Raw genomic sequence first — 27356 nt, 5'->3', positions numbered from 1 at the left:
AAAAGGGCTTTCACGAACCTCCTATTTGAGCGACAGTATCCACTAATGTGTCAAACTTCTTGTTATTCTGGGCTTCGGGACTGGCAATGGCACTAGGTTCAGATGGATGAAAGCCAGGTAACGGAGTAGAAGGGAGCACAAAAGAACTGGGAATAAGAGAAAAAGCAGCCACAGGTGTCGAAATTACCGGTTTAGGTGAAGAAGACGCTGATGCCCTAACCTCGGCTCTAGCTTCCACTTTCACTGTCTAGCTTTTTCTAACTTGTCTAAATGAGAAGTTGAAATTTTCCATTTACCGTCGTCCCAGTCTTTGCAATCTTCACATGTCAAGTCGGGAGAACAAATTTGTCCTCAGCGATGATAACAAATACAATATAAGTCATATTTAGAAGATGTCAACCAGATAATCAGCCCTTGCTACAATAACAGTTAGAGTAATACCTCGAACTTGCGTGATTCATCCAAAATGAATTCACAGACACACAAATTTTTCATTGGAACCTAACTAATGGTCATATGGACAGAAGTTTTTCTCAGACACGCGAACATTTGCGAACACTGAGAAACCCAACAAAAGTGTTTGTTTAATTTTTTTATGTAATTTATAAGTTTTCAAGTTTTTATGTGTAAATTAAATAACATTAAATATTATTAAAAGTAATAATCTCTCTCTCTCTCTCTCTCTCTCTCTCTTCTCTCTCTCTCTCTCTCTCTCTCTCTCTCTCTCTCTCTCTCTCTCTCTCTCTCTTTTATGGATGAATTTTTATGTATACAGGTATACAGGTATGTTTATTTGTATGATAAATAAACTTTTTACCTAATAATAAGTACTAATTTTCAAATACTAAGATTAATAAAATTAAATATAATAATAATAATAATAATAATAATAATAATAATAATAATAATAATAATAATAAAACTGTAATTACAAAATTCATATTATTTTGAACAAACAAATCTTCACTGATCTTTTGTAAGAAGTTGGTGAAGGCAAAAGCTGTTAGACATGTCATTTAACATGACAAGAAGGGGGAGTGTTGCTAATCAGTGGTCAAATTTTTCTTTAATTCTCTCTCTCTCTCTCTCTCTCTCTCTCTCTCTCTCTCTCTCTCTCTCTCTCTCTCTCTCTCTGTCCTTAATAATTCATAAAAAATTTCACTCTCTTAAGTAAGAACAACTGTTATCTCTCTCTCTCTCTCTCTCTCTCGTTCCAAGTTAGCCAACCTACGTATTACAGCACTGTTTCTCTGTATGTCTTTAACTGTACAGTAGATAATTTTGAATTTATCTAATTTTACCTGTAGCATTTACAAACTGTAAATGCGCTGTTCTAAAACATAGAGACATAGAGCATTTCAGAACAAAGAAAAAGTGACAGAATAAAGAAGTTTTTAAAAACAAGGTTAAGAAGACTTCTAAAAATAGATCGGTGGAATGGAGGAGAGAGTCGCACCATTTATTTATTTTTTTTAAGGGTAATGTATTAAGCTAACTTTTAAATGAAAATACAGTAACTTTAATTTCATTTAATAGTTAGTTTAATACTGAATTTCCATCTTTTGATATCTAACATACGAATAACTCTCTCTCTCTCTCCCCGTAGTTCTTCGTTGGAGGGGTGGATAGAGCTGTCACCTGGCAGGCTGTTGGTCCAGCGTTAGACTCTCCTACCCGGCTAATGAAGAACTAGAGGAATTTATTTCTGGTGATAGAAATTAATTTCTCGTCATAATGTGGTTTGGATCCCACAATAAGCTGTAGGTCCCGTTGCTAGGTAACCAGTTGGTTCTTAGCCACGTAAAATAAGTCTAATCGTTCGGGCCAGCCCTAGGAGAGCTGCTAATCAGCTCAGTGGTCTGGTTAAACTAAGATATACTTTTTTTTTCTCTCACTCTCTCTCTCTCCCCATAAAAATTCATAAATAATATAACTTGATATCTCAAGTATGGACAATATATCTCTCTCTCTCTCTCGTGTTATTCTCTCAGTCTCCGTAATAATTGATAAATAATTTCACTCTCTTAAGTAAGGACAATCTCTCTCTCTCTCTCTCTCTCTCTCTCTCTCTCTCTCTCTCTCTCTCTCTCTCTCTCTCTCTCTCTCTCTCTCTCTTAGTTAGCACTCACTCATTTTTACAACTTATTAATTTTCTGTGCGCCTTTACCTGTACAGTAGATAGTTTAAATTGATCTAATTTGACCTGCATCGTCTACGAAGTGTAAATGCGCTAGTGTTGCAAATACGTTCTAAAACATAGACATAATAACTAAGAGTTGTATTAAGTCAAAATATAAAACACTGTTTGTTCATGAAAAAGCATTTCAGAACAAAGAGAAAGAGACATAGAATAAAGAAGTTGTTAAAAGAGGTTGAGACGATTCTAAAAATAGATCGGTTGGAAGGAGAGAGAGAGAGAGAGAGAGAGAGAGAGAGAGAGAGAGAGAGAGAGAGAGAGAGAGAAATTCTCTTCCAAATCTCAGTTTTTACGTCAACCATTTATTTCTATTTTTAAGGGTAATGTATTAATTAACTTTTAAATGAAATTACAGTAACTTTAATTTCATTTAAAAGTTAACTTAATAATTTGGGAGCATGATTAGGGTCATATTTAGTGTTTAAACTTTAGAAATAAGCATGTATTAGCATTTTTAGAGACCATGCCAAACTTAAGCAAAAATTCACACTGCGCGAGGGGTTCTGGAACCTAACCTGCGTGGCGGAAGTATGACTGTACTAGAAACACTAGCGTCTGACATAATAAGTCACAATCAATAAAAAAAATCCAACTAGGCTTAACTAAGCTAAGTAATTTAGCGTAGAGGCTACTAAAAGTACAGAATACTTCACCAAATCCTTTGACTATAAGCAAGATCATCCGATGAACAATCCTGATAATCCAAAAACAAAGCTGCTTAACAACGATGTCGGGGTGTTGACCGGCAGAAACGAACTATAGTCTTCAGCTATGCTGTACCTATACTTCCCCTGGAAGTGGGCAGGGCACTTACCTGCACCAAAGCAACAGAGTGCTACCGAAAATTCATACCTATAGCTGTCGTAAAGTAGAAACTAATAGCTATGTAATTACTTGGTAAGTTACATACATAAAATGTTTAGTTTTTGGTTAAGTATTTTTCCCTATAACAGCCCATATAATGTTAATACTATATTACCATTAATACCTGCCCAATATCCTTGGAGACACTGATAGTTTTCAATAGTGGTGCAACTAATCTAGAGAAAGAACACTGAAACTGAATTCAATTTTTCTATAGTTCTGTAATGTTATCTTTGTGCAGTACAGTGCTTCAGTTAACCTGAATTAGGTTCTTTGGTATAACTGCACCAAGTATTTTACTGTGCCGTTTACATTGGAAAACAAAGTTAGCATATCTTTGAATTTGCTTTCATTTGCAAATTCATTTTTGGCACTATTAATAACTAAACTCATGCAGATTTAACATACAATAAAATATTTTCTTCAGTAATACCATAATCACACAAAATGAACATATGTTTAAAACAAGAAAAAAATAATCTTTGTATATATTTCTTTTGGGTTCCCTTTGAACTCACTATTCTCCCTTGCTGCAAAATAATATCTCTAACTGTTTTCTAACATTATTTTCTTAAATCACTTTGTTCTACTAAAACAACCTAAAGGATGGTTTGGCAAACTGTTTCACCCACCTAAAACCATTAAAAACTTATGCTCTCATTTACATTGTTCCACATGCTCTCATTTACACTGTTCCACAGTAGTATTCATCAATAGGAGTCAAGTTGTAATGATTTTTTTTACCATTACACAATAAGAGTCAAGTCGTAATAATTTTCTTTATTATTAAAGACAACAAATAATATTTATCAATAAAAGGGCACTATACAGAATGAAAGAATACTTGAAAAAACAGAGGAAAAATCAATACAAAAAAAATTATAAGGGTTTACATGTATATACGGTATAAATGTAAACTGTGAATAGATAGTTTCAAGGCAAGTCTACATTCCCGCTGAGAACTATACATTTTCTCTTTAACTTTGCATTCCACTTACAAATAAGGTAATGGTAATAATCTAAATGGAAAATTGGACACGACTCCAGTGACAAGACCAACCACAATTTGAATACCTCAGCAAGACAAAAATGAAATCTAACTTACCTTAAGCATCTAATTCATACCTTAAAAATAAAGAATACAACCTTACAGCCAAGATCCACCATCTGAGTGGCAATACTAAAGCCATATTAGTACAGTTTGTGAGCAGAATGAGCCCCGGATTACCTACAAGGTCCCATGCACACATGCAATCCACCTAAAAATACTGTAATTTAGGCACTGCCAAGATTTTCTTATAGTAGGAATCTTGAGTTAAAATTTCCAAACACGATCAGTAGTTTTTTTGCCATAGCAATATCTCCTGAACTGTAACTAGCTATACCAAATTTTGATAAACTCCCTGACAACTACCCAAATAATTTCCTAAGATCTCAAAACATAAGTTTGGAATCAAATTCGAAAAGGTAGGGAAGCCCCCTTCCAATAATTTTCCAACCATCAGCCCAGCAAAATAAAAGTAGAATGATGCTTTAAGGCAGTCACTTTCACATCAAGGATATAGCCAAACAGTGATAGAAAAACTACAAAATTCATTATCAATCAGTCAATACTGCACAGTACACTTCTTCATTGCTTTAAATTTAAATATGTTTTGCAACTGCAGCTATCTGCTATTTTACTTCAAAAACGTTTCCAGGAATAAGAAGTCTCATTCTAAGGAAATGGGGCTTAATTCTTGCATATGTTGAGGAACAAGTATACAGTATATGGAACAATAATAGAAAAATATCATCTCTGACATGGTAATTTTTAAAATGAAATTGTGGCTTACCTTAATGACAGACCCAACATAATTCTGAGAGATAATGGTGTCTGCAATACCAGATACATCAACTTCTAAACCACGAAAACTTTGCTGAAGTAATCTCTTTATCCCATGGAAATCATTGTCACTGGCAGTGAAGCCCTCAAAGTCAACATTAAGCTGAAAAGAAAAACACAATTGTGATCATTCTGATTTTGTATTCTTGCTAAGAAAATAAAAAGCTGTATTCATACAGTATCATGAAACATACATCCATAGTGTATATGGTAGGTGCAAGTCCCCTGATTATTCATCAAGATTATAAGCTAGAACTAACCTACTGTATGTATTGTTTATTATATCAGTCATCGAAATGCCTAAATTGCACTCTGCAATGGAAGCATTTATATAATTCATGAGTTCATATAAAAAGCTAGTTTTATGCTATAAAAATGACATTTCTATAATAAAATAAAGTTTTATATATAATTACCAAGTAACTACATAGCTATTAGTTTCTAACTATTGCGGCAGCTTAAATTCTGAAATCTGCAGCAACGCTCTGTTGTTTTGGTGTAACTAACTAGACCCCACCCACTTTCAGGGAAGAATAAGTACAACATAGCTGAAGAGCTCAATTAGTCTGTACCCAATGTTCATGAGAGAGGAGGAGGGAGGGCTCCAATCATGTAGTTACTTAGTAATCACAGGCAGTCCCAGTTATCGGTGGGGGTTCCATTCCGACGGCGTGATGATAAGTGAAAATTGCCAATGAGTGAAAATCGGCGATTTTCGGCACTTATAAGGGCTGAAAATCACTGATTTTCAGTTATCAGCACCTCTGTTAGGTATGTATCAGTGCCAATATGCGATTATCGGCGCCAGTAAGAAGAAATCAGCGCAAATATCACCGATTTTCGTCGTTAGACAAGCCCCAAAAAACAGGATCGCCAATAACCGGGGACTGCCTGTATATATAAGTTTATTTTATTATAAAAATGTCATTTTTATATAAGTAACTTACCAAGTGACTACATAGCTGAATCCCACATTGACAGGAGGTGGGATACATGGACATATACAGGCAGTCCCCGGTTATTGGCGGGGGTTCCGTTCTGACGGCATGATGATAAGCAAAAATTGCGGATAACAAAAATTGGCGATATTCGGCGCTTTTTGGTTATCGGCGCCTCCGTTAGGTATACATTGGCACCAATACGCAATTATTGGTGCTGATAAGTGGAAATCGACATGTTGCCGCCAAAAATCGAGATTTTCGTCACTAGACAAGCGCCGAAAAACTGGATTGCCGATAATCGGGGACTACCTGTACTACTCAAAAACACTCAGTGATGGAGATGAATTTGAAATAGAAAGGTAGCTAGCACTGGTGAGAGCTACAGCAACACGATACTGCCTCCGATTGGTGTTCATCTCAACCTGTAGTGACACAGCGGTAAAGCCGAGGGTCGTCTCTACTTCAGAAGGAGCTTTGCAGCCGATGAGTACTCCGAGGGCTGCCAAAGCGTTACAAAATAAAGTGCCCTTGCCCTGGGCGCAGTACAACGAAATTAACCAGAGAGTTCTGTTACCCACACATTACACAACATAACTATTACCCATGCATTAAAACTGACTGGTGGGTACTCCAAGTACACAGTACACCCAGTTTCCCAAAACTCGACAACCTGTATCAAGGTGAGGAGATAAAGAAATATGACATTTCTGGGAAGGAGAGGAACAACCCTTGAAAAGTGCTTCAATTTGTTTTTGCTACAATGTCCATGTGAGGGGAGGAGGGCGGGCTCTACTTGTAATTACTGGGTAAGTATAAATAAAACTTTATTTTATTATAAAAATGATATTTTTATGATAAAATAAAGTTTTGTACATACTTACCCGGCAGATATATACTTAGCTATAGTCTCCAACGTTCCCGACAGAATTTCAAATCTCGCATGCACACGCGGCAGGTAGGTCAGGTGATCTACCTTTCCCCCGCTGGGTGGCGGGAATAGGAACCATTCCTGTTTTCTAATCAGATTTTCTCTTCCACCTGTCTCCTGAGGGGAGGCTGGGTGGGCCATTAATCATATATATCTGCCGGGTAAGTATGTACAAAACTTTATTTTATCATAAAAATATCATTTTTGTACATGCAACTTACCTGTCAGATATATACTTAGCTGATTGGCACCCTTGGTGGAGGGTAAGAGACAGCTAATATTTAAAAAACAGGAAACAACATATGTTGTAGGATATAAAAACCATGGTTCTTAACTGATTGGGCAGAAGACTTCAAGGATACTGTCTATGAGTCTGCTTGCCTCAAGAGCTTCAGCGAGGTTGAGACCTATGACTGACAGCCCTTCTGGATCGTGTCAATGGGGGCTGACCCACTTACATGACAGAGCCTTATTTTGGATCGTGTCAATGGGGGCTGACCCACTTACATGACAGAGCCTTTACCTGTATCATATCAATGGGGGCTATCCCTCTTACATGACAGGGCTTTAGGTATCAATAAACAACAAGGAGCACAACAACCAATCCCGACCACCTGACCAAGTCTAACCTTGTTAGTGTTACGAATTGAAAGGGGGTTTTACTTCCAACACCCTCTTCCAATCAACCATAAAAACACACATCACATAGCATTAAAATCAACTAAATTAACTAAATTATAAAGGATTAGTTTCAGCTCCCTGTCCCAGCAACAAATCCGAAGATATGTACGCTCCCAGAGAGAAGCACTTATCATAAGTTACTCTAACATCTCTCAAATAATGAGATACAAATATCGAATTACATCTCCAGTATGTCGCCTCTATAAGAGCCTGGAGAGACAACGCCTTGTGAAAAGCCAATGATGTCGCAATGGCTCTCACCTCATGCGCTTTTCACTCTAAGGAGCTTTAGGTGCTCATCCTCACAAGACAGATGCGCTTCTCTGATGACATCTTTGATGAAAAAAGCTTGAGCATTCTTCGAGATGGATCTACTAGGATTCCTGACTGAGCACCAGAAACTTTCAACTGTACCTCCCAGCTGTTTCTTCCTATCTAGGTAGAATTTTAGGCTCCTAACCGGACACAGAGTCCTCTCCAACTCTTGCCCTGTCACTGACGAAAGTCCTTTCACCTCAAAGCTTCTCGGCCATGGTTTGGAAGGGTTTTCATTCTTTGCCAAGAAGGGTTTGAAGGAGCAAATAGCTGAGTCCTTCTTAAACCCAACCCTACCTTCCAAAGCCTGCAACTCGCTTACTCTCTTAGCAGAAGCCAGAGCAAAGAGAAACAGTGACTTCCTGGTCAGATCCCTGAAGGAAGCTTTTTGGGGAGGTTCAAATTTCTTGGACATTAAAAACTTTAAAACAACGTCTAAATTCCAACTGGGAGGCTTCGAGGTCTTGGTCTTAGACGTTTCGAAAGACCTAATAAGATCCTGAAGGTCTTTGTCTTCTGAAATATTCAGACCTCTGTGTCTGAATACTGAAGCCAGCATACTTCTGTATCCTTCGATTGTCGGTACAGCGAGGTTGCACTGCTCCCTCAAGTAAAGAAGGAAGTCAGCGATGTCTGTCACAGAGGTACTGGAAGAGGATATCTTCTGAGTCTTGCTCCACCTTCTAAAAACCTCCCACTTCGACTGGTAGACGCGCAAGGTTGAGGTTCTTCTGGCTCTGGCAATAGCCTTTGCAGCCTTGCACGAAAATCCCTTCGCTCTGACCAGTCCTTCGATAGTCTGAAGGCAGTCAGATTGAGAGCGGGGAAATTCTTGTGGAGTCTGTCGAAGTGGGGCTGTCTGAGAAGATCGCTCCTGTGTGAAAGCGATCTGGGAAAATCCATCATCCATTCCAGTATCTCTGTGAACCAATCTTGAGCTGGCCAAAACGGGACGATCAGGGTCAGTTTTGTGCCTTCTGATGAAGCGAACTTTCTTAATACTTCCCCCAAGATCTTGAATGGGGGAAAAGCATAACCGTCTATTCCGGACCACACCATGAGAAGACCATCTATAGTAACTGCCCTCGGTCTGAGATCAGAGAGCAGTAGTTCTCCAGTCTTATGCTCCAATGTGTCGCAAAGAGATCTATATTCGCCTTCCCCAAAGGCTCCGCAGCTTCGTGAAATCTCGAATGGAGCGCCCACTCTGTGGGTAGGACTTGCTCCTTTCTGCTTAACCCTTAAACGCCGAGCCTCTATTTACAAAAACGTCTCCCGTATGCCGGCAGCGTTCGGTGAGTTAGCGCCGAAGCAGAAAAAAAGTTTTTTTCAAAAAATCACAGCACACTTAGTTTTCAGGATTAAGAGTTCATTTTTGGCTCCTTTTTTGTCATTGCCTGAAGTTTAGTATGCAACCATCAGAAATGAAAAAATATCATTATCATATATAAATATTGAAATATATGACAGTGCAAAAACTTTTTCATATATAATTTTATACAAATCGCACTGTGAGCAAAACGGTTAAAGCTAATGGGTTATTTTGTTTTTCTTTGTATTGTACACTAAATTGCGATGATTTTGGTATATAAAAATTTTAAAACGATCAAAGCAACACAGAGAAAATATTATCACAAAATGATGCATGAATTGTAATGCTCGACGAATTTTTTTTTTTTTTTTTTCAAAAATTCACCATAAATCGAAATATTGTGCTAGAGACTTCCCGTTTGTTGAAAAATGAAGCTAATTGATTGAATATTACTAGACTGTAAGTGTTTTAGGATATAATTGCAGTTTTCGACCATTTTGGTCGAGTTAAAGTTGACTGAAAGTTTAATTTTTTCTATTTATCGTGATTTACATGAAAATATTTCAAAACTGATAAAGCTACAACCATGAGTTATTTTCTGTTGTATTGTACATGAAATTAGCACATTTTCATATATAAAACTTTATGTAACGACTAATATAAAACGGAGCAAATATTACGACAACGTGGATTTAAAGAATTTCTGAGATGTCTGGCCGAAGTTACCAGCAAGCAGACGTAAGGAAAATGTTTTTTCAAAAAATTCGCCATAAATCGAAATATTGTGCCAGAGACTTCCAATTTATTGCAAAATGAAGGTAAACGATTGAATATTACTAAAATGTAAGAGTTTTAGCTTACAATTCCATTTTTTTACCATTTCGGTCGAGTTATGCCGCCATACACTATCCGTACACCTGACAGGTACGCCTGAATAGTCACGCCGACAGGTATACCTGATACCGAGGAGCACACACACTCTTCAGGCATACCTGTCAAGTCTGTCAGTTCAACATGGATTTTCGAGAAGACGAAAGTTGCACTTGCTTGCCTTATTAGCGCTAGCTTATGTGAATAACAAGCAGAGACGAAAAACGAAAAACAATGGTGTAAAAATGGATGGAAAGAAGTAATAAATTTACTCATATCAATCTTCTTAACGAATTGAGAGATGAACCATCTGATTTTAGCAATTATCTGCGAATGAATGAATCAGTGTACAACGAGTTGCTGTTACTTATATCCCCTTGATTAAGAAGAAAGATACGCAAATGAGATTAGCTATATCCCCACACGAAAGGCTGACAGCAACTTTGAGATACTAAGCAACTGGACAATCGTATGAGTCTCTCAAATATTCAACTAGGATTTCACCACAAGCTCTTGGACGAATTATTCCTGAAACATGTGAGGCTTTGTATAAAGTTCTGCAGAAATACATTAAGGTTTGTCTTTTTTTTTTTTTTTTTATCATAAATACATTAAGGTTTGTCTTGTTTTTTTTTCATCATATTTTTAAACTGAAGAATAGAATGTTTCAAAAAGCAATAAACCTTGCAATTAAATATTATAGAAGGAAGAAATCAAAATCATCTTTAAATATACTTTCTTAGTATTTATTATCATACTTGCTCATTCAAAATTAAAACACCTTTCAAGAAATAAAAATAAGGAAAATATAACTTCCAATTTGAATGTACCTAAACATTCCATTATCATAGTTTCTGCTTCAAAAGAAAGACACATATCAAGAAATAATTGAGAAGGAAAAATATAAAGACAAATTTTAATATCCCTAAAACATGTTTCTTATTTCCATATACACTCATTCAAATCCCTGAGGTGAAACTTGAAATAAACGTTGCAGCCGATTCTGTATTGTTATGAGAAGTGGTGTTTTGTTCTTCTTGTGGACTTGGTGTGGAAACTGGTGTATAATGTTGTGGACTTGGTGTAGGAACTGGTGTATAATGTTGTGGACTTCATAGTGTAGGAACTGGTGCATAATGTTGTGGACTTGTGTAGGAACTGGTGCATAATGTTGTGGACTTGGTGTTGGAACTGGTGTATAATGTTGTGGACTTGGTGTAGGAACCGCTGAATAATGTTGTGGACTTGGTGTGGTTACTGCTGTATAATGTTGTTGACTTGGAGTAGGAACTGGTGTATAATGTTGTGGACTTGGTGTGAGAACTTGGTTGTTCAGAGCGCACATTTCTGCTTCAAATAGTAAGTCATTAATTTTTTCGAACATGATGTGCAGGCGTTTGTCTTTAATCCCCCTCATTTTCATAGTTACTGTTCTTCCCAAGAGCTCGCAACAGTCAAGTTGTGGTTTGGGTTGTTTGAAATGATCACTAACAGTGGACAATATTTCAGCTGACATATCATCATTGGATTTCTTCTTCTTACTGGGCCCAGGTCGTGAAATTTGAGTCGACGGTGTACGTTGATTCTGTTCCCGCTCCTCTTCTTCTGAGACATTTGGTGTCAAATAGTTTTCCTCAGGACATGAGGCATCAAAGTTGACCTGAAACAAAAAAAAAAATATATTACTCATTATTTAATAGACTATTCATGTTAAAAATTATTTACAATTATATTTGTTAGTGTAAAGTGACTGTACATTATATAATGCATTTGTTTTTTCAGTTTCCCAGCTCTCAAGATGATTGGAAGGAAATATCAAAGGATTTTGAGACTCGATGGCAATTCACACACTGCATAGGCGCCATGGATGGCAAACATATTGACATAATTCCCCTAGAAATTCTGGCTCTTATTTTTTCAACTACAAAGGTAGACATAGTATGGTTCTCCTTGCAATTGTGGATGCAAACTACAGATTTCTCCTAGTGGATTTCGAACTAACGGCCGTATCCGACGGTGTGTACTCAAAAATACTCGTTTTTATGAAAAGTTAGTGGAGAAAAAGTTACACATTCCCAGGATGATGACGTCAGTGAAAAGTTCAAAAATGTCCCCTATGTTTTGTTGCTGACGGCGTGCCCCGCTGACAACTGAAATTTTGAAGCCATTTAGACAGGCAAATCTTGATTCTGCAAAAGAGAGGTGTTCAACTATCGTTTATCCCGCGCGAGGCATATAGTTGAAAACGTCTTTGGTATTCTTTCATCTAGATTTTGCATTTTTCATACACCAATAAATCTAGAACCACACAATATTGAAAAGGTTGTGATGGCAGCTTGTGCTCTTCATAATTTTTTGATGGATAAACAGCCTACAGTATATGCCCCTGCAAGTTGTTTGTATCGAGAAAATTCTGAAGATGGAAATCTTTGTCTAGCGGCTGCGATAGTGCAGATTCTAATATGAACCCTCTGCAATCCTTTAATCCAGGAAGGACTTGTAAAATGCCAAAGAAGTGAGAGAACATTTTATGGATTACTTCATGGACGAAGGGAAAGTGGCATGGCAAAATAATCACATATTAAGGAACAAACAGTGCTGATGTGTTGCAGTTATAAATGGGAAAGGTATTCTAAACTAAATATTTGAATAAATATTGTCAAAAGAATAGTTCTCTTTTTTCTTACCTCATCATTGTCATCAGGAGAGAAATTTGAGACCGTTGATCTAGCATTATCTTGGTCGTTTATGAAATCAAAAGATTGAAGTACCAAAGGGAAGGTTTGTACACATTATCTGTTGAGGCGCCAGATTTCATTGAGGAGTCAATTTTCTTCTTCTCCTTTCTAACATTGGACCTCAAATTGTTAATTTTCTTTTTAACAACATTAACATTAGCATCAGGATCTATTTCCTTTAATTTCATCACTAATTTCCTGTATGCAGCATCTTTTTTGTCTCTATCATGATAGTCAGAACTTTTTATTTTCCACAAGCATGGTTCACTTTTTATATATTTCAATAACTTCACCAAGAACTTCATTAATTCCTTGCGACATATTTCAACATTCAACTATAGTGTCCATCTGAAAAAGCACTAATGAAAATTAAAAGATCTCAACTGTAAAATAAAACAAAATTACAAAGGTTAACCTAAATAATTTTAACCTTCCACATCAAAGGATTGTCCTAAACTGAGACCTGTTGCAGTACATCGGATGAAACCGCCATACACTCATCAGGTTTACTCGCCTGTCCGTGGACCGAATGGAATTTTTCATTCGTGTCAGGTCGCCTTGATACAGGTCGCCTGACAGGCCAGTTTTTCCCAGCACACACTATCAGTTATACCTGTCCGGCGTGACTGTTCAGGCGCACCTGTCAGGTGTACCGATAGTGTATGGCCGGCCTTAAAGTTGACCGAAGGTTGAAATTTTGGCAGTTATCGTGATTTATGTGAAAATATTTCAAAACTGATAAAAGCTACAACCATGAGCTTTTTCTGTTGTATTCTACATGAAATTGCGCACATTTTCATATATAAAAGTTTATGTAACGACTAATGTAAAACGATGCAAACATTACGACAACGTGACGAAAGAATTTCTGAGATGTTCGCCGGGTTATCACGCGCAGACGCATTTTTGGAAAACGGTATTTTTTTTTTTTTCAGAAATTCACCATAAATCGAAATATTGTGCTAGAGACTTCCAGTTTGTTGCAAAATGAAGGTACATGATTGAATATTACTAGAATGTAAGAGTTTTAGCTTATAATTGCGTTTTTTACCATTTTGTCGAAAGTTAAAGTTGACTAAGGTTGAAATTTTGGCAGTTATCGTGGATTTACATGAAAATATTTCAAAACTGATAAAAGCTACAACCATGAGTTATTTTCTGTTGTATTCTACATGAAATTGCGCACATTTCCATATATAAAACTTTATGTAACGACTAATATAAAATGGTGCAAACTTTACGACAACGTGATTTAAAGAATTTCTGGCGCAGACGTAAAGGAAAATTTTTTTTCAAAATTCACCATAAATCGAAATATTGTGCTAGAGACTTCCAAATGGTTGCAAAATGAAGGTAAATGATTGAATATTACTAGAATGTAAGAGTTTTAGCTTACAATTGCGTTTTTTTACCATTTCTGGTCGAGTCAAAGTTGTGGGAAGGTTGAAATTTTGCAGTTATTGTGGTTTATATGAAAATATTTCCAAACTGATAAAAGCTACAACCATGGGTTGTATTTTGCTGTATTTTACATGAAATTGCGCACATTTTCATATATAAAACTTTATGTAACGGCTAATATAGAACAGTGCAAAAATGACGACAAAATGTTTTTAAAGAATTTCTGAAATTTTCGCCGAGTTATCTTTGGGCGTAAGAAAAAAGTTTTTTTCAAAAATTCACCATAAATCGAAATATTGTGCTAGAGACTTCCAATTTGTTGCAAAATGAAGGTACATGATTGAATATTACTAGAATGTAAGAGTTTTAGCTTACAATTCACTGTTTTTTCGACCATTTCGGTCGAGTCAAAGTTGACCAAGGTTGAAATTTTTTGTAGTCGCGAATGACGGTACGTCCACTTGGCACCCAACAGACAATTTTAGTTGACGTATGATACGTCCAGTAGGCGTTTAAGGGTTAACAGATCCGCCCTCACATTCCACGAACCTGGTGAGGAGTCTGATCTTCCTCTCCTCCGCCCACAGCAACAAAGTCCTTGCTGTTTCGTAAAGGGAGAAGGAATGTGTTCCTCCCTGCTTCCTGATGTAAGCCAGGGCTGTAGTGTTGTCCCGAAGTTTACCTGTACTACTGATCCTGTAACCTGTGGCTCGAATGGATGAGGGCTAGATGAACCGCGACAGTTCCTTCCTGTTGATGTGCCAGGTCACCTGTTCCCCTTCCAGGTGCCTGATACTTCTCTCGAGCCCAGTGTTGCTCCCCATCCTGACTCTGAGGCATCTGAAAAACAACACTAGGCGAGGGCTCGGCAACTGAAGAGGCAATCGTTGGTTTAATTTCTGAGGGTCCAACCACCAACGGAGATCCTCCTTTACCCTGTCCGATATCTGGAAAGAAGCTGACAAATCCTGAGACTTCGGATTCCATTTCTCCCTCAGGTAGAATTGAAGGGGTCTTAGGTGAAGTCTTCCTAAGGAAACGAACTGTTCCAGAGAGGAAAGGGTCCCCAGCAGACTCATCCATTCCCTTGCGGAACAATGTTCTTTCTCTAGGAAGGCAGTCAACTTCTCTAAGCAGCGATCTCTTCTTTCTCAGGATGGAAATGCTGAGGAATCATCTGGGACTTCCCGAGGTTTACTAACAGTCCTAGGGACTGGGTCATATTTAGTGTAATTGACAAGTACTCCAGACAGCGATCCTTCGATTGCGCTCGAATCAGCCAGTCGTCTAGATACAGTGAGATTCTTACGCCCTCCAGATGTAGCCAGTGTGCTACATTCCTCAAAATGCCCGTGAACACTTGGGGGGCCGTCGAAAGTCCGGAGCACAGGGCCCTGAACTGGAACGCTCTTCCCTGAACCACGAACCTCAGGTATTTCCTTGAAGAGGGATGAATGTGTACGTGGAAATATGCGTCTTGAAGGTCCAGGGACACCATCCAATCCCCTGGACGAAGAGCAGACAGAACCGAAGAGCTCGTCTTCATTGTGAACTTCATCCTGATAACAAAGAAGTTCAGGGCGCTTACATCCAGTACCGGCCTCCACCCCCCCGAAGATTTCGGCACCAGAAACAGCCGATTGTAAAACCCTGGGAATGGAGCTCTTGAACTGGTTCTATGGCCTCCTTCTCCAGCATCTGTTCTACTGCTTGTAGAAGGGCCTGGCTCCGGACAGGATCCTTGTACCTGGCGGATAACTCCTTGGAGTTGTTGTCAAGGGAGGTCTCTCCCCTGAAGGGGATGAGATATCCTTTCTTTACAATAGAGAGGACCAGTCGCCCGCCCCTCTCTGTGCCCAGACTTCGCAAACCTCAGCAGTCTGGCACCCACTGTTGTCTGGAGGACTTGAACATCACTTGGTCTTCTTTGCTGGACGAGCTGAAGACCTTCCTCTTTCTCTCCGGTCTTCGACTCGGAAAGAGGCTCTGAAGAAGAGCCCCTCGAAAGGGCTCCTGAAAGGGCACTTTCTTCTTCTTTGCAAAAGGAACAGCAGGCCTCATCCTCTTAGAAGACTGAGCAAGAAGATCTTCCATGCCCCTAGTCTCTAGAGGGGAGGAGGGTGGGAATTTAATTATATACAACTACCAGGCAAGCATGTTCAAAAATTTATTTTATTATGAAAAATGATATTTTCATAATAAAATAAATTCCCGAACACACCCACCTGGTAGTTATATATATAGCTTAAGTCCCTGACGTCACGGCAGAATTTCAAAAACTCGCGGCAATCGCCGATCGGTAGTCAGGTGAACCACCTGTGCGCCCTCTACCCAGGTACCTGGAACCATTCCAACTATTCCTCAGATCTTCCATGCCGCTGTGAGGGTAACATCGATGGAATTTCGCAGGTAGTATGTTCAAAAATGTGTTTTTTATGAAACTTATTTTGGTGAAGTACACTTTGGCTTGGTTATTTCGCTTGTTTGCTTTTGGATTTTCTTATAACATATCTGACTTCATCGAGTGTGAAAATGTGTGTGTGGGGATGGGTTAATAAACCAAAGTCTCCTGGATTACTTAGTATGCCTGAAGAACAGGAATGAAAGACTGCTCAGAAGAGCCAAGAGTACTGTTTCTCACTCTTCTTGATATAACCAGGAATAGTTAATTCTTTTTCCCTTGATAACTATCCTATTGATCCTTCTCCCGTAGTGGTAGTCTCTGAACCCCTACTGAAACAGGTAAGGACCCAAACTTAATGATTTGTTGGCTGCCATTCAGACCCTGGCCCAACAGGTAAAATCCCTCTCAGAAGACAGGGATAATATGTGATCGATAATAAGAGATCTAAAAATAAAGTGTTAATATGTTGTTAGTGCAAGTGCAGTGGAGGGTGCGAAGCTGGTCCTGTTGTGCTCCTAGTCCTAGACCTCTTCCAAGCTCACCAACCCCTGTGAGAAGGAAAGTCGACAGACTAGGAAGGGAGGCAAGAGGCTTTAGCAACCGATGCAGTCGTCCCCTCGAATACCACCTGTTGACGTTTCCCAGGAACGCTCACCCTCGCCATAGGAAAGGCGAGGTTAAAGTGTTTTTTCGTCCATTGGTTGCTCAAATTCCAACCGGAGGAAGCTTTTTGACCGATGTCGCGCAGGCGCCAGTTCTGGATTGCAACCTCTAGGTTTGACGGGACAGCTGCATTAGAAGTATGGACGCCAGGACGCATTACAAAGGCCGAGAAAATCGCCAGGACGCGTAAGCGTCGAGAAGCTGGACGCCAGGACGTCGGCGTTGAGAAGCTGGACGCCAGGATGTCAGACGAGAGAAGCTGGACGCCTGGACGCGTCCAGTGTCGACAAAAGTTAGACGCCAGGAATTCCAGGAAAAATTGAAGCTGGACGCCAAGACATTGCTTCAAGAAAATGGACGCCAACACGCCAGGCGTCAAGAGACTGGACGCCAGGCGCCAAGATGATATTTTGAAAGACGTCGCTACTTCCGTCTTTAGAAAATCGGAAGAAGAGAATGATAATATCTCGCATTCTCCTGTGAATCCTATTGTAGAGATTTCTCTGCGAAGACAATATAAAAGGCCATCAGCTTTATCAGACTTGAAAAGGCTTATGAAGCTATTTTCGGAAATTTTTCCCAGAGAAATTTATCCTGACTGCTCCTCGTTCCGCCTTCAGAATTTACTCTTTTGAAGGCGTCTAAGAGGGCAGCATTTTGAAGAATGGATACTTTCGAAGGAGAAACAATGAAAGACAGCCTTTGTTTTTCCTCCAACCAAACTATCTCAAGGTCTAGCGTTTAGTATCAAACTGGAGAATCACTCAGCCTTGAAATACCTGCCCCTTCCCAGGAACCTTCTCGAATCTTGTTGACTCTTGGGTCGAGTGGCCATGGGGAAAACGAAGTTGTTGGTCGATATCAGAATTGGACCACCCCCTCTTAAAAGAATTTGGAGATTTAGTAAGGAAGATGGAATTATTCAACACGACTGACTCAAGAACTCATATATCTGATGTCGTGTATGGATAAAGGACTCGGAGATAGTTCCAAAGAATCAACTGCACCTTTCTCATGGGACTCCTGAAGAAAAGGGCCCATCTTTGCTCTTTCCTGGCTAATGGGGTCACGTCCAATCAAAATCAGAATTGATTTATGTCCTTTTTCCTCTCACCCCTTCTCTCAAGGTTTGGTATAGAGGCCTTTTCATCTTTGGCCCAGAAAACCACGTAAGATTTAAGATCTAAAACAGCAAGAAAAGTCCTACCTACGACTTTCATCGCTAAAAAGAGTAAGGCCGAGGTTCCTGTGTTTCAGGTATCTCAGCTCTTTCTGGTCGTCTACTCGGGATGTCCCCTCCGATAGAGGTTCCTCTAGGGCGGGTAGATGAATGACAACGAGAAGAGGCTCTACACAGGGAAGAAGGAGGACCTGCCTTCAGTTCTTCTCCTGCAGACTGCGGTAGGAGCCAGACTGTCCAGCCTGAGTAGGCCCCCTCTGAGTAACAAGACAACCCAGACCTTTCTGCCAAATGCAACGACAGAACCAAGGCAAAGGTTCTACAGCAACAAGTGTCTATGATGTTGCAAAAAAGGAGACCAGACAGAGAGTTCAGGATCCGAATTCCCCCCAGGATTCTACATTCGGTTATTCCTGATCCCCAAATGCTTGGGGGTTAGAGACCAGTGCTCGGGATTTTGCTTTTTTGTGCAATAAACAAAGGTCGCTATAGAAACGACAAAATCGGTTCTAGCAGCAGTCAGACAGCATGACTGGATGGCCTCACTGGACCTCCAGGATGCGTATTTTCACGTCCCCATTCACCCGATCTCCAAGAATTTTCTGAAGTTCGTCCATGGGAAAGGTTTTATAATTTCGGCTCTCTCTTTCGGCCTAAACAGACAAGGTTGACGTCTGGCTCTGGAGCCGAGACCTCTCAAGAGCAAGTTACCCAATATTGAGGGACGTCATGATAACACTTCATAGACTACAGATTGTAGCCACAGCAGCAGCCCGGAGCTCTTCCCTTCCAGCCCCAAGGGTAGCTCTCCTACTAAGAACAAACGAAGAGACAGTTCTATTCAGTCAGGATACCGGGCTGCAAGAGCGTTATTGGACACTGGGGATGCTGCCTCAGTTCATCCTCCTCTTCCTCCTTCGGATTGGTACTCATCTGCTGAAACCTCCACGGTCCATTATTGACGATGAGAAGGAAATAATTTCCGTAGTTGAGGCTTCCCCAGCCTGTCCCCAACAGCAGGAAGCCCGCATGATATAGCTTTACTATAAAATATGCAGCAGACTTTGTCTTCCTGGCTGCAAGCGTGACAACCAGGCAAACAGAAGAAGGATAATAGACGTCCAACTAAAGCTTCTAGACATCCAGAAGTTTAAGACGCTGAACGGGAGTGAATGAAACTCTAGACGCTGGATGCAGTGGCGTCAAGCATCTAGGTGAAACACCATGATGACAAGCGCCAATGAACTCAAGACGCGTCAAGCGTCAAGGCATTGGACGTCAGGACGTCAGGCTTCAAGATATTGGAAGCCAAGGCGTGGAGTTAGCTCAGGACGCAAGATGCACTGGCATCAAGCGTCTAACAAATGGTGTTTAGGTCTACTGATAAACAGATAGCCATTGATCCCATCCCAAGAGGTTCTATGCCTTAGGATGAAGATCTCAGAGTCAGCTTTTTTCGGGATTTTCCGTTTATTGCAAAGACAGGACAAGCCTCAAGAAAATTTCAGAACTTTATAAAGAGACAGTCATGCTTGGCAAAGGAATGGATGAGTCTGCTGGGAAACCCTTTCCTCGAGGAACGGTTTGTCTCCTTTGAGAGGTTAATTCTTTGCCCCGTTACAGTTTCATCTAAATCGGAACTGGGACAAGGGGTTAGAACTGGAGACCAAGTGCATCGAAGGAGGAACCAATAAGACCGTATTTGTAGTGGTGGAACAGTGTCCCGTCAAGCTCCAGGAGGTCCCTTCTCTATATTAAAGGAACCCAGACCTAGTGTTGTTTGTTCTCGTCGGACTCAGTATGGGGAGCAACACTTGGGGGAAATAAAAAGTCTCGGGCTCCTGGACCAGAGAGCAGGAGGAGTGTTTAAACATCAATTAGAAGGAACTAACTGCAATCCTTCTAGCTCTCAGGGAGTTCGAACACAGTGGGAACAAAGTGGTGCAGGTCAACACCGACAACACGGCAGCGTTGGCCTACATCAGCAAACAAGGGGCACTCACTCCAGGTCTCTATACGAGACAATAAGAGAATCTCTTCTTTGGGCAAAGGAGGAGAATGTAAAACTAGTAACCCACTTTATCCAAGGGGGAAAAATGTGAGGCGGACATTCTGAGCAGGAAATAAAGTCCTCTCAAAAGAATGAACGCTACATCAGGACTTTGGGTTCCTTGCATAGATCTCTTTGCACAGCAGCAAACGAAGAGGCAATCACTTACTGCTCTCCAGTACCAGATCCCGGGGCTATATACATAGAATGTAGAATCCTGGTGGACTGGTCCAACTTGAACGTGTATGCATTTCCTATTTCAAGATAATACACAGGGTACTGAAAAAATTTGTGTCACATGAGAGGAAGAATGTCTTGTTACTATTGTGGCCCCTTACTAAACGACAAGAGATTGGTTCCCAGAAGTACTGGATTGGATGGTGGACATCCCCTTAGCCTACCTCAGAGAGTAGATCTACTCAAACAACCCCACTTGGAAAGATATTACCGAGATACCTGAAACTGAGGACAAAACCTACAAGCGCTACTAGTAACTGCTTTTTAGGACTATCGGAAAACTCACAAGAGCTGTTTTGGCCCTGCTATCGCAAATCAAGGAAGTTATCCACCATTAAGGTATACCAATCCAAGTGGGAGGTATTTAGAGGATAGTGCAAGGACAACCATGTGTCCTCTTCCAATATTTCTGTAACCCAAATTTGTATATAGAGAACTCACCAGCATGGAATTTAGACGTGGTCCTGAGGTTCCTCATTAGTAGGTTCGATCCCTTGCAGAGGACATCTTTAAAGGACCTCACCATGAAAACTCTTTTCTTGGTCAGTTTGGAACAGCGAAAGAGTTAGTGAGATACATGCTCTCAGCAAGAATATAGATTTTATACAAGGCAAGGCAATCTGCTCACTGCAACTAGGCTTCCTTGCAAAAAATGAATACTCCACAATGGCCCTAGCCCAGAACGTTCGAGATTCCGAACCTAACGGACATAACAGGGGAGGAGAGAGAGAGAGTCCTATTCCCAGTAAGGGCTCTAAGGCTCTACCTGGATAGGACAAAGGACTTAAGAAGGAATTCAGAAGGGCTTTGGTGCTCAGTCAAAAAGCTCTCTGTATAGATGTCGAAGAATGCTCTGTTTTATTTTATTAGACAGTTGATAAAAGAAGCAAATATGGAATGTAGAGAGATAGACTACAAGATTCTGAAAGTAAAGATCACGAAGTCAGGGCAGTAGCAACCTCTGTAGCTCTTAAACAGAACAGGTCCCTGCAGAGTATCTTGGACACGACCTTCTGGAGAAGCAAGTTAGTATTTGCCTCTCACTATCTAAAACAAGTCAAGACATTATGCGAAGATCTGCTATACGCTGTGTCCGTTTATAGCATCTAATTCAGTAATGGGAGAGGGGAATACCCTACAATCCCATAAACCAATACCCTTTTTCTTACCTTGGAATTGAGAATTTTTATGGTTGTTTGTGAAGACTGGACGCAGTCTTCCGCAATCATTGGGATGAAAGTTCCTTGGTAGAGCCCGGAACAAGGGTATTGAGAGAGGAGGTCTAGTCACATAGAGGTTATACACCGGTTGACAGCCCCTAGAGATTTTCAGCCCCTGGGTGGATCGCTGGATCTCTTAAGGAATGCAGACATAATGAGAGGGAGTTCATTGAAGTCAGCTTCCTTAATCCAATCCTATAAAATAATACCCTTTGTTCTTGCCTTGGAATGGTTGAAATTTGATGGTTGTTTGTGAAGATTGAACGCAGTCTTCCACAATCATTGATTTTAGTCAGATGATCATTTTGTTCCTTGGTGACGCCCGGAACAAGGGTATTATAGGTTGTCTGTCACATAGAGGTTGGTACACTGGTTGGCAGCTCCTAGAGGTCTTCAGCCCCTGGGTGGATCGCTGGACCTCTTAAGGAATACAGACATAATGAGGCGGAGTTCATTGAACTCACTTCCTTAATCCAATTCCATAAAACAATACCCTTTGTTCTTACCTTGGAATGGTTGAAATTTTATGGTTGTTTGTGAAGATTGAATGCAGTCTTCCACAATCATCAATTTTATTCAAATGATCATTTTGTTCCTTGGTGGCGGTTCAGAGAACAAGGGTATTATAGGATTGTCTGTCACATAGAGGTTGGTACACTACGGGTTGGCAGCTCCTAGAGGTCTTCAGCCCCTGAGTGGATCGCTGGACCTCTTAAGGAAAGCAGACAAAATGAGGAGTTCATTGAAGTCAGCTTCCTTAATCCAGGTAAGGACCTTAAGTTGGTTTATTAACCCTTGCAAATTCCAACGATGTTGGCTGTCTCTGACCCTCCACCAAAGGTGTTCAATCAGCTATATATATAACTACCAGGTAAGTTAGATGTTTAAAAATGATATTTTCATAATAAAATAAATTTTTTGAACATACTTACCAAAGTTATATATAATTAAATTCCACCCTCCTCCCCTCTAGAGACTAGGGGCATGGAAGATCTGAGGAATAGTTGGAATGGTTCCAGGTACCTGGGTAGAGGGCGCACAGGTGGTTCACCTGACTACCGATCGGCGATTGCCGCGAGTTTTTGAAATTCTGCCGTGACGTCAGGGACTTAAGCTATATATATAACTACCAGGTAAGTTAGATGTTTAAAAAAGGGATTTTGACAGAGGAAAAATCTATTTCTGAGGAAGGTCCCGTGTCAGCCGGTGAAATTCCATTACAGCATGAATTTCTAGGTATAACAATGCTAGATATACCAGAGAAAAAGAGCTTTCAGGAAAGCTGGGGTTACTACCCCCAGTCGAGCGTCTTCTAGGAAGACGTCGGTATAAGGAAGGGTGAGTGAAATACCACTACCACGGAAATATACTCGAAAGATCTCTCCTTATCAAAACCCCCGGAAAAGAGCGGTGAGCCGTTACAGCTCCTACACTCAACACCCGCCAGGACGGCGACACCAGCGCCACCTACTTCATTCCATTTTCTAGCACGTGACAAATTCGCTTTTCTTTTGTGTGCTCGTCCTTTTTGGATTTTTTTCATCATCTACGATGGCATCGAGCACCTTTTCCATCTCTAAGTTAAGTACCATCTTCTTGTGGGGTTTTGTTCTGTTTTTTGGCTGTTTTGGTCTCGTATTTTCATAAATATTGAGATCTTATTATGACGCCACGGCTATATCCCCTATCAGCCATGTCGATGTTACGAGGCGACTCCTTCTGTTCTTTCGGTTGGAGTTGTCTCCTTGTCGTTATAGATTGATTTCAACCCCTTGGTTCCTTCCTGGTGGTTCCTTGCGGTGGCTCCCCTTCTTAATTTTTATGTTTTGTTTTTCATTTTTGGCCTCATCGGCCTTTGTTAGGGTGATGCCCGTCCAGGTGAACCCCCCCACCAGGTTGGGTTCCTTTTTTTTTTGATCTCAAGTAGGCTATTATTATTTTTTTGAAGATGGTGCTCTCCTTTTATTTTTAGTATATTTATTTATTTTAATTGTTTTAGTTTTGTTGTTTGTTTCTCGGTGTGGTGGTTTAGCTCAATCTAACCGCTCCACCGAGGTAGGCTACGCTTCCTATTGAACATATTTTATTTTAATTGTTTTGTGTGATGGTATTTTGTGGTGTAGGCTTGTTTGCTTCCATCCCCTTGCCCTGGGTGCGGAGATCAGGTTGAGGGAGTTTTGTTGCTGTTTCCTCCGGGTCGTTTTTTCCGGGGTCAGAGTGAGCCCCTTAGTTCTCTTCCTCCATTTTGGGAATCGAGTTCTTTGGGTGTGTTTCCTCTAGGCTAGTCGCCTTCTTACCCCCCCCTTTCTCGATCCCGGTTGGCTCTCGGCACAAAATTTCTCTCCCTGTTACTTCCTCCTCCCTTTTGCACTCCTTCCTCTTTCCTAACCTATACTAGGTTAGGCCCATTTTAGGCTTCGCCTAGGAAGGAGTTGGGCTTTGGGCTGTGTAGCTTCCTGGAGTAGGCTACCCTTCCAAGTTCATTTGGAGGGAAGGATGCAGTTGAGCGGGTGTCATGTTTCTCCTTGTCTCCTGTTCCCTTCCTGGTAGCCTACTCTCTCCCCTGCTCCACCCCTCCCTCCACCCCCTACCCCCAGCCTTGCGACTCGTGCGGGTGACGCTAGATGGCGTTTTCTCCGAGTTCAGGGACTCCTCCTATTGGTAGAGGGATTCGCTCCCTCCCATACCGTCCCCCAGCTTCGCTGTGGTGGGGTTGGTGGTTTGTTTGCTCGAGCGTGTTCGAATCACTGTCTCATACCTCATCTCCCCGTCGGCTCACTAAGATAGGGTGAAATGTAATTGCTTCGCCTTATGTTATGAACATTGAGCACTTTACCCGTCTTGTTTCTCCGGCGGGAGGTAAGGGTGGGATGATTTACATCATGTAAGGGAAGCGGACCCCTCCGGTCTCGGAGTATTTACCATCACTTTTATTATTATTTTATTGTTTTTATTATTATTATTTTTATTTTTATTTTTGTTTTTAATTTATCTTATATAGACGTGAGTCCGGTCCTACACCCGGGGCTCCGCCGTTATTTTTCTGGCAGCCCTTATGGTTGGTTCCTGGTTTCTCGTTCCTTCATTCCCGGAGTCCTCCGGGGTCTGAAAACCCTTACCTTCCACTCTGTGCATTTAAAGCTTATTGGCCCAGTTTATCATAAGGGAGTTCTTCTCCGCCGGAGTATTCGGTTGTAGTTGAGTTTCCGGCCTTGCCGGCTTTATTTTGCTTAGAGTGTGAGGTTCATGTACTTTTATTTTTACAGACTGTTCGCTGTGAGGAGTGGGGTGTACCGCCTCCCTTCAACAACCCTACGGGCACATAGTATGCCGGACCCACGCTGGTTGTGCGGTCCGACTTTGACCTGGTTGTTTGGCACCCGATGGTTGTGAGGTTTGCTTTGCTCTCTGCTCAACCATCCAGGATGAGTCGGTAAGTGACAGTCTTTTTTCCTCCGGTTCATGCTCCTCATATTGCATATTGTTTAAAGGTTCCCGGTCTGGCTTTTCATTCCTGATCTAATTGCTGGTTTTCCTTACAGGCGGATGAAACTTCCAAGAAGTCTGCCTTGGAATCCCTCCGGGCCTGGGTGGCTGGGTTTGGCAGGAATGTTCCGTCGGGGAAGCCCCACGTCCTCGGACGCCAGGTTGAGGGACTTGCTTTACCTGGCGCAACGGGTGGCGGCCGCAGTACCTGAAGATCTTGCCACCCCAATCATCCAGCAAATCCGGGATGCGACCCAGCCACCCCAAGTGGATATCCTGTATGTTGAGGTCTCGGAGGATGTTGCCGCCTTGGATCTCAACCTGGAACCAATGAATACGGAGCAGGACCAGGTGGTAAGTGGTGAGGTAAGTGAGGATGTTGGGCGGGCCCCCTTTGTTTGACTCCCCTGCTTCATCAGTATCTTCATTTGCAGGTTTTGTGAAGTCTTCCTCTTTGGGTGATAGAGCTCCGTCTGCTATCCCCAAGTTGAAGTTGAAGACTTCATGGAAGGCGAAGGGCTACAAGTCCTCGACTTCCAGAAGGCATCGCCCTTCCCCGTCGAAGGCTAAGGTTTCAGGACCGGTAGCCTCCGGGAGCAAATCTAGTTCCTCCGGCAAGGGCGCGAGTAAGAGGGCTGCAAAACCAAGCCCTCCTCGCCAGCCTTCTTTTTTGATGCACAGGCCCTTGCCACTGAACTTTACAAAAAGTTTACGGAGGACCTAGACTCTAGGTTTAAAATAATCACTGATAAGTTTGCCAGTTATGATAACATACTGGCAGGTATGGCTCGCCCACCTCCGGCAGAACCACAGTATGCTATCCCCGACACTGCGGACCTCCGCCGTTTGATGTCGGTAACCCTTGGCGGTTCAGACTCCGGGCCATCCAACATGATGGCAAACTTACAGTTGAGGGTCTGGGCACGAGGCGGTTGGAGGAATTGGAGTTCTTCCCCCGATCTCTTGCCCCCTTATCCAAGCCGTGAGGCTCACTGAAGAAGCTTGGATTCGGTCAGACAAGGTTCCTAGGGAGACTGTCATCATCCCTAGGGACCAAGCTCAGTCGGCTCTCCTGCGCACTCTGACGGAGTGGCAGGCAGTGAAGAAACAAAATTGACCCCTTTCAAGGGCAATTTTCACGATGTTCAGCCCTGGGAGAAGACCTTCCCACCCCTTGCTTGGACAAAGTTGCTCTGGCTACGCCCGAGCATGCTTTGATGGTAATCCCTTACCACAATTAAGGGAAACAGACCCTACTTCCTGGTATTCCCAGGAAGTAATGAGTTCTGGGTGGACGCCCCGTCCACTTTCACTGTCGGGAAGCTGGACCCCTCTGCGCTTCCACGCAGTTTAGTGAGCAGCTCCTAAATTGCCGGAATCCTTGTTGAAGGCGGAGTTTGAGGCCCGGACTAAGTTAGCCCGGTCCTTGAGCTCCGGCTGTCTTACAGAAGCTACTGCCGTCTCCTGCTCGGACGAACCTTTTTCCAGGTTCTGGCTAAGTCCTTCCTGGCGAGCTTCCAGTCGGACTTGTATGAGTTCATTATGGCCAGACTGGAATGCAGAAGGTTCATCTTTTGCCAATGCTACCATCCGCCACGAGCCTAACAAGCTCATTAAAAGCTCGATCTGGGGACCTAACCTCTTCCCCGGAAGACGAGGTTACAAGCGTCATGACTGAGGCTACACGGGCCAATCAGAGTCTGCGCTCGCTGGGGCATTTCCTTATAAGCGCCAAGACCCCAGAATCGTCCGGCCCCCAGACGAGAGGAGGCAAACGCTTCAGGAGGCATAAGAGGCCCCATCAGGCGGTAGTCCAAGCCGTCCCGGTCTCGGCAGTAGCCCAGCCGTCTACTTCCAAGGCTCACCCCCAACAATACGTGTTGGTCCAACCAGCAGCGCCCTCTTATGTGACCTCACCAGCATACAACCCCACATATGAGGGCCGTGGGTTCTTTCACGGCCTCAATAGGGTTGCAAGGGGAGG

The 27356-nt window shown here is 41.7% G+C and overlaps 1 protein-coding gene across 1 annotated transcript in view; it reads right to left on the bottom strand.

Annotated features, from left to right (window-relative positions):
• Nucleotides 1-27356, bottom strand: part of LOC136833465 (protein BCCIP homolog) — a 109354-nt gene that overhangs the window by 55794 nt on the left and 26204 nt on the right. The window contains 1 exon segment of the mRNA XM_067095658.1: nucleotides 4897-5049. Coding sequence (XP_066951759.1) covers nucleotides 4897-5049 — 153 coding nt within the window.

This window comes from Macrobrachium rosenbergii, chromosome 51 (assembly GCF_040412425.1).
Source record: "Macrobrachium rosenbergii isolate ZJJX-2024 chromosome 51, ASM4041242v1, whole genome shotgun sequence".
Classification (NCBI taxonomy): Eukaryota; Metazoa; Arthropoda; class Malacostraca; order Decapoda; family Palaemonidae; genus Macrobrachium; species Macrobrachium rosenbergii.
The sequence above is the reverse complement of the archived record's forward strand: the minus strand, read 5'-3'. Positions and strand labels throughout refer to the sequence as shown.